The sequence below is a fragment of the Haliotis rufescens genome, unplaced genomic scaffold (genome assembly GCF_023055435.1).
Source record: "Haliotis rufescens isolate VD_foot unplaced genomic scaffold, xgHalRufe1.0.p SCAF_16, whole genome shotgun sequence".
NCBI lineage: Eukaryota > Metazoa > Mollusca > Gastropoda > Lepetellida > Haliotidae > Haliotis > Haliotis rufescens.
In genome coordinates, this window is record NW_025963846.1 from 24,901,376 (window position 1) to 24,920,551 (window position 19,176).

Here is a 19,176-nt window from a genome sequence, read left to right on the forward strand (position 1 = left end):
AAACTGCGACATGGTATCTCAGTGGGCTAGCACTATCAATCGGCATCAGTCCGGACTAGTACAAGCAGCCACAAAAACACACACACGTACATGCACGTCGCTATATAAGTGCAATAATCTTGGACGCGACGTTAAACCCCATTTCACCTTCTTCCAGATGAGAGAGGACTTTAACCAACGCCCCAGAAACATACGAGAGATTGTTTAGAAAATAATTGTATGCGTCAGTGTAGACTGCCACGAGGTCAGTTTGGCAAAAGCGGGGGAGATGAGACACACAAGATCATGGCAAGAGGTTGTCAAATCAGTTCGTGGATTATCTACCCTTGGTAGGCAAATTTGGGAAAATCGTTATTTTGTTCAAAATTGGATTCTCCAGAGGTATTTCATGCCTAAAGCACAATGCCATGTGTCATAAACGTTTTAAGGACGTTGAGTGACATGTCAAAAAACACAGATGTAAGTGGAATCCTATTTTCACCAGAAATATATGTTATGGGCATATTATTTTCCAATATTTTCATATATAGAGAAATATGTGTGCAAAGCTGATATGTTACGGTTTTTATAGAAATATTACATATTGATATTGAGACAATCTTTGAGAATTTAATTATTTCTTTCTTTTTTCTGAACCTCCCCAATCCTCAAGCTGTCCAACGGGGCGGTCGGGTAGCCTAGGGGTTAAAGCGTTGGCTCGTCACGCCGAAGACCCGGGTTCGTTTTCCCACATGGGTACAATGTGTGAAGCCCCTTTCTGGTGTCCCCCGCCGTGATATTGCGGGAATATTGCTAAAAGCGGCGTAAAACCATGCTCACTCACTCACTCACTAAAGCTGTCCAACGCATCTGTATATTATACCATGTACAAGGGCAGTATGTGCATTGTTGATTTAACCCATACTATAAATTGGTGTGAGTATAAAAAACGGTGTGTCCTGAATCTAAATCAATACTAGTTATATTTATTCAGTGACCAGTATTTGTATGACCTTGCCCAATATCGTGTATATTTTTTACAACCCTCTACCTGCGCCCGACATGTTAACGTTCACTCTCGTAAACAATAAGCGTAAATAATTGATATCTTTTGGTACGTGTAACTAGTGTACGAAATACCTGCCTGCGATCCCGGTAACTATCTGAAAAGGGACAGGTGAAATGTATTCCTACCTGCCCGATTGTTTAGTTGGAAATTCCATGGCTACACCCGACACTGACAATTTTAATTTTTATTTGTGATTCACTTTCCAGAGAGTAAGAGCTACCTTTGTGATTATATATGTATAAATGTTACAGCCACAGTGATAAGTATGAGAAATATGTATATGATTATCTATTTTTAGCTATTACTATAGCGGGCCTGCAATTGTCAACACGGGCTGGTTTTATTTATGAGTCACCAGTTTGCCTGACTTGTTTGGTTTGGTTTGGTTTGTCTGACAATCCAGTGATTGATATCATGAGCATCGATCCACGCAATTGGGATCGATGACATGCATCAACCAAGTCAGCGAGCCTGACCACCCGATCCCGTTGGTCGCCTTTTACAAGCACAGTCGCCTTTTACGGCGGGCCGCTCTCACTGCCAGGCCCGCTCCGGACACAGTGCGTCTGACATAGCCCCATGAAGGTGACTGGAATACATTCATGAAACGGTACAGGTTCAACTAGCCCGTGTTTTAAGCAGTTGTAAATACTAGTGTTATGCTAAACTTCTTTTTTATTTAAAATATAACTTTATATTCATGACATGCTTGTAGATATAAAACAACTTGTTCTCGTCGTTGTATGGCTGAAATAATGCTCAAAAAATTTACGGTCATCGCATCCCTGATAAGAACATTGTAATCCACGTAAAGAGAGGACTTCCTCGTATTCTAACGGAGAACATTACAAAAAAACTTCTTTTTTTTAAATAAAAAAAAACAAAAACATTTCGCGCACTCAGATTGATAAATTAAAAAATAATTGAACAATATTTTACATATTGTTATTTGAGTGGGAACGTCTTTCATGTTCGGGGATGCACTGTCATCCTTTTAATGTGGACTGCTGTTTCGATGTCACACCGCAGCAGAAAGGTTGTCAAGCGGTGTTCGTGAGTTGAGCCAGGCAGGTGGTTTTAGGATTTGAGCCGTAAAAGGGTATTGGGTATGTGTGTCATTTAATACACAATTTGAATAAAGCCTAAAAAAACCCATCTAACTATTGCCATAGACTCAACAGAGCGACAGACAGGGGGGAATTTCAAATTGACAAAGCTTTGTAGGAATGCCGTTCGAATACTTAGAATGCGCTTCGAACCCGCCTCAAATGATTCTTGCACATTCCGGGTGTATTAAGCTCTCGAATGCAGCTCGAATGTAGTCGGAACACAATAGGAATATTTAGAATGCTGTTAGAATGCATTCAGAATATTTAGAATGCACTTCGAATGCCATACGAGTGCGGTTCGATTGCTGACCGAATACCGACCGTAGTCTGGTTGGAAGGTGCCTTAAATGCTGTACGAATTCACCTCGAATGCAGTCAGAACGCTCCCGAAATGGGCGCCGGATATGGTTCGAACGTCCAAGAATTCAAACAGAATGCAGCTCGAATACTTAGAATGTACTTCGAAAGTACTTAGAATATAACGCGAATGTCCCAGGCGTATCAAGAATGCCGTCAGAATGGTCCCCGATAGGATATAAAATGCGGCCGAATCTAGCATTTTCATCAGTCTCAGCCTCAGCCCAACCATCGTAGAGTATGGACCCCGTGCACCATGTTGCTGTGCTCGAGATTGCTGTCCTCCAGCAAGACCTGCTTGAAAGAGATGTGAAGGAGGCCAAGAGAAGAAACAGGAGGAGATGACCCAGAAGATATCAGACCCGACCATGGCTGGCAGAGGAGAGGAGGAGGTTGTATGGACATAACGCCAGACGGATGGAGGAGCTCAGAGTAGAAGACTCCACAGTCATTATTCAACTCCCTCAGGTTGGTTGGTTTGGTTGGTTAGTTGTTTAACGCCGCACTCAGCAATATTCCAGCTATATGACGGCGGTCTGTAAATAATCGAGTCTGGACCAGACAACCCAGTGATTAATATCATGAGCATCGATCCACGCAATTGGGATCGATGACATGCATCAAGCAAGTCAGCGAGCCCGACCACCTGATCCGGTTGGTCGCCTTTTACGACAAGCATAGTCACCTTTTACGGCAAGCATGGGTTGCTGAAGACCTATTCTACCCCGGAATCTTCACGGGTCTATGGATGGAGCCTGCCATGTTTGATGAGATGGTGCAGAGAGTGGACCATGGATAGAGAAGCAGAATGCCAAGATGAAGAAGGCGTTACCTCCAGGCTTGAAGCTGGCCATCATTGTGAGGTTCCTGGCTTCAGGTGACAAGTACCCCAGCCTATGTACAGCTTCCGTGTGGCAAGGAACACCATCAGCCTCATCATCCCTGAAGTCTGCCAAGTCATTGTGGATTAATACAAGGATGATGTCATCACCTGCCCCACCACTCCAGACGACAGGACACCTATTGGGGAGGTCTTCAAAAACAGGTGGAATGTTCCTCATGCTGTGAAGCTCTAGATGGCAGTCATGTGGCCATCAGGAACCTGGCAAGAGCGACTCCTTGTACCACAGTGAGTGAGTTGGGTTTAACGCCGCTTTTAACAGTATTCCAGTTATATCGCGGCGTGTCAGCTTAATGTGGGAGGAAAGCCCGAAGTGATGCAGGTCTCAGACGTTTACCACTTCGGTGAAACCCACGAGCATGGGTATGGTGCTGACAAACCTAGAAACATGATCTGGCGGACCGGGATTCGAACCTTCATAGGTTTCTGGCGTACCCAAGGGAGGCAACTCTGCATAGCGAATCGTGGCGCCTTAGACGACTGGGCCACCCGTGCCCCCTTGTACCACAACTACAAGGGGTTCTTCTCTGTGGTCCCCTTTGCTCTTGTGGATGGAGACTACAAGTTCCTGTGGGTGGACATCAGTGCATATGGAAGTGTGTCTGATGCTCAGATCTTCTACGAGCTCAAGGACTGCTTTGAGGACGGGAGCATAGGATTTCCTGAGACATCCCCCATACCCCAACATGACGAGCCTGTGCCATACTTTATCATGGGAGATGATGCCTCTGGAATAAGGACCTTCTTGATGAAGCCATATGGTCACATGAATCTCCAGAGGGACGAGAGATCTAACTACAGGATCTCCAGGGGCAGACGTGTGGTGGAGAATGCATTTGGAATCCTGCCCCAGAGATGGCAAGTCCTCCTCACCACCATGCAGCCAATGCCTTCCATTGCGCTGGACATCGTTGAATGCTGTGTCTGCCTGCACAACCTGATGAGGATCCGTTAACCTGCTCTCCACAATGGTATGGTGGATGAGGAAGATGACAAGCACAACGAGTTGGCTTTAAGATGTGCAGCGTGTTGTAGGAGTGAGTGAGTGAGTTGGGTTTTACGCCGCTTTTAACAGTATTCCAGTTATATCACGGCGTGTCAGCTTAATGTGGGAGGAAAGCCCGATGTGATGCAGGTCTCCGATGTTACCACTTCGGTGAAACCCAGGCCACGAGAACGGGTATGGTGCTGACAAACCTAGAAACATAATCGGGGCGAACCGGGATTCGAACCCACAATCATAGGTTTCTGGTCCTCTACTTACATATAGGGGGTATATATTTATATTTACTGACCAATAACGAGTTCCTGTGGTGAAACTCTCGACAACTAGAAACAAAACCTTCCGTTTTCAAGTTATCCAAGCGGAAAACTAATAAATACCGAAATCAAAGAACCTAAAAGACATTAATTCAATAATTTGGTGGCGAATGCTTGCTACGTTCGCAAAAATGACTCACAAATCAAGATAGAAAGTAACAGATGGAACAAACTCAAGTGATGTGAGACAGTGAATTCAACAACAAAATGGCGTCGTTTGACTGAAACGTCACCAAGGAGACATGATCTCGCGAGAGGAAAGGAAATCACGTAATATTGGTGGTTCTTGGACGTCTTGGCGCTCGTTACACATGCGCATCGTGGCCTAGTCGTGTTCTAATCTCCTAGCACCAACCTCCACAGTTTTACGTCAACATGATATTGAGACGCAGAGGAACAAATGTTCCAGTCTACCAATGTCACTAAAAGAGCACCTTTAGAATACAGTATCACAACTTCTCGTGAGGACGTTCTCTGCCATATCTCAAAGACAAGCAACCAGTTTTTGTGAGAATCCGTCGGACGCGAACCCGCGACGACCTTCGGATTGTTAGCCTGACAGCTAACCGACTGAGCTACGTCCACACTGTTAAACATAGTGCAAATTTACCTAGTCATGCCTATGACGTTACGGAACTGAACGAAAAGGGTCGAATAGGTAACGGACACTTACGAAGGTTACGGGTAGGCATGGTGTCTCGCGACTTTAGTCTACGGACACTTACGAATGATCCCGATGCCATTTGGCACACACGTCCCATTCCGTAATCTACAAGATACCGAGTGGTGGGGAATGAGCCGATATGCCGCGAACTGAAAACGGCCTAGGCGTCAGACAAAATCTGGGTATCCCTACCACACTTTTCTGTCACAAAATCCACCCGACGAATTATTAAATAACACGTCATTCATGCGTACTCTCGTGTTCGACGTCTGACGCCTGGAACCGTTTTCAGTTCGCGCCATATCGGATCATTCCTCGCCACTCAGTATCTTGTAGATTACGGAATGGGACGAGTGTGCCAAATGGGATCGGGATCATTCGTAAGTCACGAGACACCATGCCTACCCGTTACCTTCGTAAGGGTCCATCACCAAAACATTAATTGAGAACAACACATCAAGATACTATTTATAAACAGACGACATAACATGACACTGGATATACGATCGCGACAAGGAGGCGTTATTTTTAATAAAAAATATAAAGCCCATCGTGCAGGTTTGAAAGTGACGCGCCAATACCCGAGAAACATTTCTAACAGCTTATCATCAACATGTACCAGATGCATGTAACCATGGACGCTATATAATGAAGTATTTTGAGTATCCATGATTTAACTTACAGAATTCAACTTCAATAGTGGCTTTAATTCACTTTTTTTTAAAAGGTCTCATAAGGATCGATTATAACCATGATAACTGAATGAAGTTATCGAATTATGAGGATAATATTCGTTCATGACAACATTTGCCTTATACTTTCACAACACAAAAATATCAAAATAGGCATTATATGTTTATATATACTAGCCGAAAAAAATAATTGTGCTTCATCTTAGTGGTGTAAATGTTATGTTACTGAACATAACAGGTTTTGGTCATTCGCCTGATCAATGTTTTATCATAACAAATTCATTGACAAATACCTGGTAACGGGAGACAGGGCGACGTCTTAAAAGGGAGGTGGTGTAACAACTCAATTAACAATGTCAATATAGGGTGTGGCCACCATTTGCGTTGATACAGGAGAGGCAGTGCACTTAAGACACCGGATGATTGAAAACACCCTGGGGGAGGTTGTTCCGAATGTCAATCAAAGATTGGTCCAGCTGAGCTCGCGTTACATCGCCCGGTTCTGGTCCTGTCGTTGGCGTCGTTTCGTAGCATCCCAGAATTGTTCGGGGTTGGGCTGGGGTTGAGGGTCAGGAGAAACAGCCGGCCATGGCAGTTCGGCAATGTTGTACTACCTCCAAAAGTCTGTTACAACACGTGCAACTTGTGATCGGGCAATATCCTGCTGCAACGCCCCTGCATTTGCACAAAAGGAACATGATCTCGAAATATGTCGTACCGGTAGCGTACGCCATTGCAATTAACAATGATGAGTCGTGTTCTCCCATGTGTTGTAATGCCATCCCATATTATTACACTTCCACCCTCAAACTGACAACGTTGAGCAACGCAAGCGTCGCTAAAACGTTCCCCTGTAGACCATTGCCCGTCTATCAGAGTTGTCCAGATGAAACCTGGGCCCACTTGCACAAAGTGATCTTAGTGATAAGATGATCTTAACTCCCATACTTTAACATAGGCTTACAATAGACTTAGCGCTAAGATCGTTTTGTGCAAGTGGGCCCTGGACTCAATTGTGTACAGTGTACTGTCCCATCTGCCCAAGCTTGGCGAGACTGGCGGTGACATTCAGGCGAAATTTGGGCGCTTCTATGGCAAGCCGTTTTCACATTTATTACGGAATGGCAGATATCTTCAATTGTTTTAAAGATATCGTTATTTTATTTAAAGATATCAATAATGTTTTTAAGATATAAAAAAATAATTAAAGATATCTTAAATTCATTTCTGATATCCATAATACAATTACTGATATCTTAAAATGTTACGGTGATATCAACAAATTAGTTTGGAATATCTCTAAATGTATTTAAGATATCATTAAACAATTACCATCCTACAGTACATAAATATATTAGAAATAAATTCAAGATATCTTGAAATAAGTTATACATATCCACAAATGCATTACAGATATCTTTCATTCAATTAGAGATATCTTTAACTCAATTCAAGATATCATTAATTCTGACCGTTACTGATATCAAAAATCCAATTAAAGATATCATTAATAATTTTGATGATATCTTCATATCAATTATTGATATCAGTTATCTAATTTAAGTAACATTATTAATGTTACATCTTTAATAATGGCAACAATTGAAGATATCAATAATTAATTATTGATATCTGTATTTAGTTTCAAGATATCAGGAATTGAATTAATGACATAACAAAACATCACATTTTGATATCTTTAAATCATATTTTGATATCAATAATCGAATTAAAGATATCAGCAATTCTTTTCAAGATATCAGTAATACGCTTCACCATATCCTTAATTCATTTCGTGATATCTTAAATTTTATTGCAGATATCTACAATTATCTGCATTTAAGATATCTCTTTAATTCCATTCAATATATCTTCAATTCGATTCAAGATATCTTCAATTCAATTCAAGATATCTTCAATTCATTTCAAGATATCTTTATAACAATTGAAGATATCTGTAATTCCGTAATATATGTGAAAACGGCTTGCCATACGCTTCGCAGGATGTCGGAGCCGGTTGTTGTGCCGAATCAACCGGTAACGTACGGGTCTCAACCCAGGAATTGCCCGAGCTGTTAATGTGGCAGTTTGGTATCGATTCCGTAGATGCACCAACCGAATATGGTTGTCTTGTTAATATGACGTTACATTTGGACGACCGACCCGTGGCAAGTCATGAGTTTTGTCCTGCTCATGATAACGCCTTCAAAACGATAATAGTGTGCTTCAAAATGTCTGGCAACTTCGTTTTAAACCACTCCTGTTTGCAGCATACCCGCGGCGCGTAGACATTTATTTTCAGCAAACCGTGGCATTGCGTAAGCGCTTTTTAAGGTTTAACAAAAGTGTTTTTATGAGCAACTGATAGCTAAACAATCATTGTGGGCAGTTCACATTAAAAAAATACGTTTATGAGTATTGTGTTCCAAAAGAATTGTGCGCCGTGCATTAACATGCACGTGCAAATTATGTTTCACGACCTTAAAGTCGGGGAGGTGTCTTCATGCATATGTATTGAAAGATGCATTTTATATTAACAGAACAAAATCATTTTATTGAACCTTATATCAGAGACCATATAATATATATTATATGGTCTCTGCTTATATGAAGCACAGTTACTTTTTTTCCTTCAATATATATTTTTCTCACTGGCCCAATCCCTAACGTAAGTTAATGTATCGCCTAATAAAAATTGTCATGGTGACCGGTTTCTAAATTGACTTGTTGAACTCTAACACGACAAACAAACCAAATACTAAGACAAAAGCGATGACGATACAGAGATATTTGACTTGGCATAGATTTGGTGTAAGTTCGGGGCACAGGAACTCGTTATTGGTCAGTAAATAAAAATATATACCCCCTATATGTAAGTAAAGGGGGTATGTATTTTTATTTACTTACCAATAACGAGTTCCTGTGGTTCGGGGACCATGCAGGCGATTGACTTGTCCCCTGTCTACTAAAACAAGTAAATACCTAGATGACTGCGTATTACATCTCTGAAACCAGTTTACGCTCTAAGGGAATCCTCAGCCTCGTTCTGACATAATATTTGACATCACACAGGGGTTTCCCAAATCATGTGCCTGTGAGCAGAAAATACATGAAAACAGTTTGCACAAGCGTTTCCTCTTCACAGAATCTACTCTGAACACAAGTCTTATCTACACTTTGAACTGCGCTTGGCAGTTTGCCTTCTAGCTGATGTTATTGCGCTACAAAGACATTTCTAGCTTGACGATTAAGCTAATCGTCTGTCGAGTCTCGATCACCCCAGAGCAACGTTGACGTTCAGAGCTACCAACTCGTACCGTACAGCTGCTGTCTTTCAATGTCCTGCTGGTGTTAGACCGGCGATATAACATACCGTGTGTCACACGCAAGACAGGTCGTATTGGGCTTTGACAGGTGAAGAAAGTGTGGCAAGACGACAAGACAGAGTTGTCTTCAATGAAAACTGTGACTGATGAGATGAACACATGATCGGTTAGTTTGGCAGTTTTCAAAACAACATTTTCAATTATTGCAAAAACCAGTTGATCATATCATACCATATGTCCATGGGTAGACAACCCTTGGAATATCCGGATAATACTGTGTTCGACGTAATAAGCGCCCCGCTCTAATAAGTGCCCACGGCGTTATTTGCTTAAATATTAATTATTGGCTAGTGAACAATCCCAATTAGCACCCTTCAGATTGATCAATGTTCACAAGACCTATTTATTCGCGTACAATACGCATCCGTGTGTTATATGCACCCTTAATTATGGACAGTTAAATTCTAGAAAAATATATCTGTCGTACATAAACATTTCAGGGTGTCAGCATAAACCATGAAATTTATCTTTCAACTTTCAACCAAAATAATATTCTAATAAGAGCCCCCTATTTCTAATTTCAAGAGCGCCCTGGGCGCTTATTACGTCGAATATGGTATAGGTCCCCAGCAACCTGTGCTTGTCATAAGAGGCGACTAAATGGATTGGGTGGTCAGGCTCGGTGACTTTGTTCACTGCTTGTCCTTGTATCCCAATTCCAGGGACTGATGCTCCTGATGTCATCACTGGATTGTCTGGTCCAGAATCAACCGCTGTCATATAGCTGGTGAGGTGAGGTGGTGAGGTGAAATTGGGTTTAACATCGCATCCAAGATTATTGCACTTATATAGCGACATGCATGCATGTGTGTGTGGCTGCTTGTACTAGTCCGGACTGATGCCGATTTATAGTGCTAGCACACTGAGATACCATGCCGCAGTTTAACATGAATACCTCACTCAGACACAGTATACTGACTTCGAGCCGACCAGTCCTTGTTTTAGCCCCTTAATGCCGAGCGCCAGACAGGGTAACAACAAGTACCATCTTTTAACGTTTTTTGGTATGACGCGGCCGGGGATCGAACCCTGGACCTTCCGCTCTCCGGGCGGACGCTCTACCTCTAGACCATGGAGGCGGTCTCATATAGCTGGAATACAAAAACACATAGGTATACATGACAGGGTTAGATGCCATGATCATATTGGACTAGTCTGCTACACATTTCGATTCCATGGTTTATGTACAATAACTTGATTTGTGATAAAAGTTCTTCGACCAAATTTTACAAGTCTCGGACATGTAACATGGTCAACAAACTTGTGGTCGGGTTTAACCCTGCACCTAACACTGGGTGCGAAATAAGCATTAGTCCACCTGTCCAAGATGAGTAGCGTTCAGGAGGGACTACATATAATGACATTTCCTTGTGGAGTGGCACGTTTATCATTATGTAGATGACAATAATGATTTCTCTCTCCCAAATTTGACTGCCAGGGGCATTTAGTGTAGAATCCTTGATAAATGGCCTTTTTTTGTTTCAATTCTTAGAAAGGTTTGCATTTTGTAGTTCAAGTTTCCCACATCAATATTAATATTCAGTGTTTTGGACAGCCATTTATATATGTTGATAATATGCTTTAGATAATTACTATTTACATTACTATAAGGTCCCGGTGAGCCTATGGGGTGGGGTGTGAGTCTGTCCCTGTTGTATTCTGCGATTCTTGTATTCTGCATTTTTTCACTCAACTATTCATCACTCTATTGGGCTTTTTTCCAAAATTAGTGACCATTTTAAGATTATAATAAACAAAAAATAATGTTTTAGATGTATATAACTGTTCTAAATATATAGGTTAGACTCGAAAACTAAATTAGCTCGTAATTATGTTTCGGAAATTAGGTCCTTTGTACGCATGATGAAAAAGCTTCATTGTGTTTTTACTGCTGTTTTTATACATTTGAGTTTTTCTTTTAATGCATGCATGAGTTTCTGTACGCAAGTTTATTGAAAGTAATTGGGTTTTGAATATTTGGGGTGGGGGGCGGGAGCAAATACGCTGCTTATCTGTAGCTCTGCTAACTACATGTCTGGGTAATCCTGTGGGTACTTAGTGTCCACCAGTCAGGAGTACCCGAGTTACCCGTCCCCATCTTCCCGAGGCAAGAGAGTTAACTGACTTTAAAAGTCCAGTTTCCACCCTTGCCGAACTAGGCTGGAATTCCTGGGCTAGATCGTAGCGCCACCAGTGGCTGTTACCAGTTATGTCCCTTCTAAGCCTCTCCTATGGACCAATCAGATTCCACCTCTCGTATCACTTGCATTTTCTTCAAACAAAATGGCGGCACCAAGTCAGGATGATCTGCTCGATAATCAAGATCGATGTTGTGATAAAACGAGTCTTACATCGCGAAATGCAGCAAATCACGTGAGCACCTTGATTAAAAACATGAAAAGATTTGGAAAATATCTGTTGACAATGAGTGGGCGGTGCACATGTTTTGCAAATCCTGCAATCGACCGAAATCTGCATGACAGTTTACGAACCGAATTTCGATTTTGTTGCGCTATTTTGATTGGCCTATGCATAGACTTGTTAGTCCAGACAAAATGTAACTCCATTATACCAGCCTAGTTCGACAAGGGTGGAAACTGGACTTTTATAGTCAGTTAACTCACTTGCCTTGGGAAGATGCCCTTCCCAGCTCTACTAGTGATTTATTTTTATGTTGTCTTGTTGAAAGGGTTTTCAGAATAACCTTGAACTTTCTGTCTAGGTATTGTGTGAGCCGCGCCAGGGTGAGTGACGGAGAGTTGAGATCAGGAGACAAGGATGATACGAGGATATGAAGATCCCGCTGAGAAGCCATTGTTCGGGGAACCCAGGCCGGTGGTATGTGCAGATAATTACGTTTGTTTGAACAAGTGTGCTACTCGGAGCACACTTGTTAGTTTTGCATCCAAACCATTTACTCTGAGGAAATCTGAATAACTTTTTGACAATTAAACGAAACTCTCTCCCTCACTCTTGTCGTTGTATGATGATCCTAACTGTGTAATAATAATAATAATCTGTTTCAGGACCGGGTGTTGAATCTTGTGGTCGGTTCATTTACTGGTTTAGTGGTTTTGGTGAGTTTATTGTAGATAACTTGTCAACATTAGATGTTCTAACTAGGGATGGATATTGGATGTTTAAAGTGTATACAATACTTCACAGTGCACAAGTCCGTATTGGGATACATATCATAATATATTGTATAATTCAAAATTTTGAATTCAGAAGTAATTTGAAAAATTAATGTAGGAATTGAAGTTTATGAATTGAACAAAACAAGATGCTGGAACAGCAGAATGTTTACTCATCAGCCATAGAAACTAAGTTTTTGTCCACTAGTCCTTATAATGATAACATATAGCAAAACTCCTAAAAATGGCAAATTTCTACTTGTCCTTATGATACCTTTACTATTGTGCAGTTTGGCAAGGAATACAGGACTAGTGCCCATTTCTAACGCTGCTCTTTCAATAAATATGCAAAGGTGCACACTGTTGTGTATAAATATTGCAATACTTGCTCATCTCTGTTTGTATGTGTCATGTTGGTCAAATTGACACTTGAGGTATCTATTTGCAGGTGACTTTAGTTGGTGCTATTGCAGCCAAATGGCCCCCTAATGGAGTGAATGTCTTCTTTGCCTGTGCGATTGTCCTTATTTGTGGATCCCACTTGGTGTTGGTGAGTTGTCAGTACCTGCCTGACATGTAGCAGTTAACACTCAGAGCTACAGATAAGATGCGTATTTGCGGGAACCCCCCCCCCCCCAAATATTCGAAACCCAGTTACTTTCAATTAACTTGCGTACTTGCATGCATTATATGAAAAGGGGCGGTCGGGTAGCCTAGTGGTTAAAGCGTTCGCTCGTCACGCCGAAGACCCGGGTTCGATTCCCGACATGGGTACAATGTTTGAAGCCCATTTCTGGTGTCCCCCGCCGTGATATTGCTGGAATATTGCTAAAAGCGTCGTAAAACCAAACTCACTCACTCACTCACATTATATGAAAAACTCAAATGTATGAAAACAGCACGCCTAAATACCCGATCCAGATTCCATTCTCGGGGAAGAACATTGCTGCAGCTTTAGGGCTGGGACGGGTAACTCGGGTACTCGGGTCGGTTGGGTAATGAGTAGAACCCGGGTACCCACAGGACGACCCGTGGTCAGTCACGTGATATGTTGTTTAAAGACACAAATTATCTGGGACTGTATGTTTTAACTACAAGTCACATTTCTTTCTTTCTGACTACTTTGCCATTCCTTCTGACTTTTATGTGTTTGAATAAAAATAGAACTTCAGTCAACTTCAGTGTATACACCAGCATGTATCTAAACACATTTTGCCAGAGCTACGGTCAAACTTTTCTCAATCGGACAGTTTGTACCTACCTCTTGAGACGTACAGCGGGTACCCGGGTAGGGTCGGGTAATAAGGGGATGGGTACCTGGATAGTATATTGGGACTCATCCCAGTCCTAGTTTGCTTACTTGACATTAAATGTAGCAAAGCATGAATTCAAAATAAGGAATTTATTTTGGATTAAATTATTTCCATGTGTCTGATCTGTGACTGGTTGGTAAATACTATTGCTATTAAAATATTGGTTACCCAGTGAAAAATGTGGTAACCCAGTTAAAATAGAAACCTTTGAGTAAAAACTCAATTGCTCAAAAAGTTATCTGGAGCTCTGAAACACTGCAAAGTCCTGTCAGGAATAGTACTCAGTACACCATGCTTGATGTGAACATCCCTGCACTCCCGTCACATGGTGATCAAGACCATTCAGCTTGTAAAATCCTCACTCCCTAAACAAGTAAAAATATTCAAATAGGAACTTTTGGTTGTTGTTCTTGTGAAACTTTGTAGATAATGTTTATTTAAATCATGGAGGTACAGTAAACTTTGTTTATAGCGAACTGACGGATATAACAAACTGTTTTGTTTTGACCCTGCTATTTGCTGTATATATGTTTATAACGTTACTATGGTTATAACGAGTCCGTATATTTTTGCACAGACTGTATAAAAGGTGTGGATTGATATGAAAGTCAGACACTGGTGCTAAAATGAAATTTGAGTTGAAAACTCATTTCTGAACGTTGCTTACATATTAAGTAATTATTTTGTATGTGAGCAGACAGGTCATGGGAAGTGATGTAAACAACCTCTTGAGAAAATACCACAAATCTAGTTTTATTATTTGTAGAAAAAAATGAAGGTTATCATTTTATGGAGTCCTTAGGGAATCACACATCATAATGTCTTTATGGGTTTTTTTCAGATTTACTGGTACCGTCAAGGGGACCTAGAGCCAAGGTTCCGATCGATGATTTACTACAACGCCTTCAGCATAATTCTGTTGTGTGTGTGTGGCAATCTGTATATATATGGGATAGGATGCAAGAAGTGACGACGAGCGGGGATACATGGCGGTGTTGCCATGTCAACCACTGGATCAACAAGGGATTCTCCATCATTGGCCAGTGTGGTGCAGTTGAAGGAACATGTCAGTTTGTGAGACTCTCACTGGCTGATAAAGATGGGTTGGGGTTGTAGGGGTGGGGGGTGAAAAGCAACCCCTGTTTTCAGTCAACTTGACAACCTGATGGTGTGTTATTCTTTCTTCTTCAAAGGGGCGGTCGGGTAGCCTTGTGGTTAAAGCATTTGCTCGTCACGCCGAAGACCCTACATAGGTACAATGTGTGAAGCCCATTTCTGGTGTCCCCCCTCACTGGACCAACTATGAGAGGTGGTGACCTGTGTCTGTTATTAGTCAAGTAATGAATTGAGGCCCGAATTAAAGTCAAATGATCCTAAATAGGGCTGTAACGATTCAAGATACCTACGATATCATCGATAGTTAGGTACACACGTCAGATTGTAAGATCGCGATACGCTATCACTAGAACAGTATAGAGTTACCTCCCATTATGGCAGAAGTAGCACAGCGCCACCTGTAGGCATGGCAGAACACAAGGAGTGGTAGCTGAGACGAGGACTAACTGCTACATTTAATAACCATCCCTTCATTTAAAACTGTTTTGTTCTTGTGGTTTTCTTTGTTCAAGTTTTTTAGATGTCAATACATAAATGTATGAACAAAGAGGCTTTAAAGCTGTATTTCAGTGATTTCATCATTTCTTACTATTTGATGTGGTTTGTTGTGATACCAGTAGTATCCTCAGTCCATGTCGTGATGCAAATTGTATCGCAACATACAAAGTAATACTCAGCTCGAATCCTAACTGTGTGCATGAATTTTGTATGAACTGAACCTTTGCCGGATATTGAACAAGAAATGTTTAGAATAGATAGCCACAAGACTGTGAATACATGTATTGCTGTTTGTCCAACGTATTCTTAGTGCTAATTGGTCTGAACACACGTAAGCTTCCCTCCAAATTAGCGACCTCACTGCATCACATGCACAGATGATGGAAATATGAACTTATTGATGCGGCTAACAAAAAGCCTTACTGCATTTGGAAAGTTTTATAAGAACCTGTTATCGAGATTACTAGTCATCAAAGCTACTGTTGCACATATTATTTTGGATGAGTAGGAAGCGTCATGATGATGCGAGCTCCATGACAGTCAGTGTTTTTTAAACTTAGATGCAGTTGTTGTTTACAAGCAAGGTTAGAGGAGCTGGTTTATTTAACAATAGTTTTTTTTGGCTGGCGTATGTCTGGACTACTCAGAGCTTGATGAGATGCATCTTCCAGAGGCAAGAGAGTTAACTGACTTTAAAAGTCCAGTTTCCACTCTTACTGAACTAGGCTGGAATTACTGGGCTCGATCGTAGCACCGCCAGTGGCTATTACCAGGTATGTCCCTTCTAAGCCTCTCCTATGGACCAATCAGATTCCACCTCTCGTATCACTTGCGTTTGCTTCACCCAAAATGGTGGCGCCCAGTCAGGACGATTCGATCGATAATCAAGAGCTATATTGTGATAAAAGGGTCTTACATCGCGAAATGCATCAAATCACGCGAGCACCTTGATTAAAAATATGAAAAGATTTGGAAAAATCTGCCGACAACGAGTTGGTGGTGCACTTGCTTTGCAAATCCTGCACTCACCCGAAATCTGCACGACGGTTTACGAACCGGATTTTGATTTCGGTGCGATTTTGATTGGACTATGCATAGACTCGTTAGTCCAGCCAAAATGTAACTCCATAATACCAGCCTAGTTCAGCAAGGGTGGAAACTGGACTTTTATAGTCAGTTAACTCTCTTGCCTCGGGAAGATGGACGAGATGTGGCAGATTAGGGATGCTGTAGTTCAGAGCTCCAGGTAAACTGTGTATTTGCTGAAAATATGAAAACTTAGCCACCTAACTCAATTAAATTTTTGAATCGCTTGCATACAAACATACCCGTGAAGTTAGAATTTGCCTTCAGCAACCCATGCTTGTATTGAATTCTATAGGACTTATACCCGTGATGTCTGTCAGGAAATGGTGCCTTCTGTATTGGTAGATTCCCTGTGTAGTGGAACTGAAAGGCATGATCAGACAGGAGGGAATGGTGGGAGCCTAGTCAAGGATTCGGAGTGGGATATTTGGTGTATTACCCATGGTATATATTGGGAACAAAACGTTGGAAATGTGAGTTCAGTGGTCACAATAGGCTTGTTCGTTTAATCGTATATGATGATGAGCTGTGTTAAGATCAAACAGTTCAAACTGCACTTGTCCAAGCCTCATGAACACTCAACTTATACTGCTTAAAAAATGTTAAGTACCCTCCGATGCCATGACAGATTAACTATAGTAATATGAATGAATCGGGTGGTCCTTAACTTTTTTAGAGCAGTATACTCCAAACATTGGTCATGTCTTGCAGTTCTTTATCAAAGAGACCTACATGTTTATTTTGTGTTGCACCTTTCGAAGATTTTTTTATTTTTCTAGTCATGTCATAGAAAGTGCTATTGTGTTTATTCCACTGTAGGTGAGGTGAAGTGGGGTTTAACGTCGCGTCCAAGATTATTGCACTTATATAGCGACGTGTATGTACTTGTGTGTGTTTGTGTGGCTGCTTGTACTAATCCGGACTGATGCCGACTTATAGTGCTAGCTCACTGAGATACCATGCCGCAGTTTAACATGAATATCCCACTCAGACACAGTATACTGACTCCGAACCGACCAGTCCTTGTTTTAGCCCCTTAATGTCGAGCGCCAGACAGGGTAACAACAAGTACCATCTTTTAACGTCTTTTGGTATGACGCGGCCGGGGATCGAACCCCGGACCTTCCGCTCTCAGGGCGGACGCTCTACCACTAGACCACGGAGGCAGTCTATTCCACTGTATCACAGTTATCAGTGATGAAGAAGATCAGTATGTCAGGTGTAGTCAGCTAGGATGGAGTTGACAGTAAGATCTGTCCTGTCCATGTCCCAGTCAACGATGGATCCAATGTAACAATTCTGCTGTCTGTGTCAGGAGACATTTGGGGTTCTTCTTCCATGGACTTCTTTGAAGTGACCCTGGGGATTTAAAAAAGGTCAGAGGTCAAGGTCAAAAGAAAGGAAAATACTCATTTAAGCTGGTGTATACATTCTTTGGGATGTGACCCTGCTTTGTATATGTTTGGATTGAGATTAGTGATAGGTCGTGGTCATCAGTCTGTTATTTTGAAAACATAGTTGTATCGGGGTCAACTTCTGAGGCATTGGTACCTCTACAGGCATGGGACGATATACTTACATGTTTCTGAAATAAATCCGACCACATCAAATGTCAGTGGCATTTATGTTAAAGGTCAAGATCACCCTCAAAAGAAGTATAATACTTTCTTTTGAAAACTGTAAAAAGATTGAAATTAAAGGATTTCATGCAATGGACATTTACCTGGGAGTGTTAGTGAGTGAGTTGGGTTTAACACCGCTTCTAACAGTATTCCAGTTATATCGCAGCATGTCAGCTTAATTGGGGTGGGGGGTGGGGAGCCTGAAATGATGCAGGTCTCTGACGTTTACCACTTCGGTGAAACCCACAAGCACCATTTACCTGGGAAGTTCATTTGGTACATGTTAAAAGGTTAAAGGCAAAGGTCATGATAGAAAAATCTCTCAAAAGTTTGTTGTTTTACTTTCTCTAAAAGTATTACAATTGTCGTTACACTTGGTATGTACCTTCTCTAGGGTATCTTCACAAATATTATGTCTATCAAAGGTCAAGGTCATGTTTGAGGTTATTGGTTATCATTTGTTGCCAGTTACTGTTGCACTTTCACTTAAACAATCTTGAGATTTTGTATTTGTTGGATTTTAAGTTGTCAAGATGGCTTGATAAAGGTCAAGGTCAAAGTGATGTTTTTGGACTGGAAGTACCTGGTGGTATGTTAATATGTTAGAAGCTTTGAGTAAATGGACAGTGCATGTCAACACCTCCAATTAACACCTGTCTACATTTTGGCTTTCAATACGTATGTTGTATTGCACAGTGAACCTCTACCACTCGGAGGGGCGGTCGGGTAGCCTAGTGGTTAAAGCATTCGCTCGTCACGCCGAAGACCCGGGTTCGATTCCTGACATGGGTACAATGTGTGAAGCCCATTTCTGGTGTCCCCCGCCGTGATATTGCTGGAATATTGCTAAAAGCGGCGTAAAGCCATACTCACTGACTCTACCACTCGGAACCCCCACTCTTGTCAGAGTTTTACATGGACGCAATGTAT

At 41.6% G+C, this 19,176-nt stretch overlaps 2 protein-coding genes across 2 annotated transcripts; both read left to right on the forward strand.

The window, feature by feature from the left end:
* The first annotated feature begins 3,330 nt into the window (after nucleotides 1-3,330).
* LOC124133867 lies at nucleotides 3,331-4,370 on the forward strand. Its single transcript, XM_046498454.2, has 2 exons — nucleotides 3,331-3,412; nucleotides 3,973-4,370. Exons 1-2 carry the CDS (start codon nucleotides 3,331-3,333, stop codon nucleotides 4,368-4,370), a joined length of 480 nt encoding a protein of 159 aa, XP_046354410.2.
* Nucleotides 4,371-9,135: 4,765 nt separating this feature from the next.
* Nucleotides 9,136-15,939, forward strand: LOC124133790 (transmembrane protein 243-like). Its single transcript, XM_046498327.2, has 5 exons — nucleotides 9,136-9,583; nucleotides 12,200-12,315; nucleotides 12,504-12,554; nucleotides 13,060-13,161; nucleotides 14,766-15,939. The coding sequence occupies exons 2-5, from the start codon at nucleotides 12,256-12,258 to the stop codon at nucleotides 14,892-14,894; spliced, it is 342 nt and encodes a 113-aa protein (XP_046354283.1). The 5' UTR covers nucleotides 9,136-9,583; nucleotides 12,200-12,255; the 3' UTR covers nucleotides 14,895-15,939.
* Nucleotides 15,940-19,176: the final 3,237 nt, after the last annotated feature.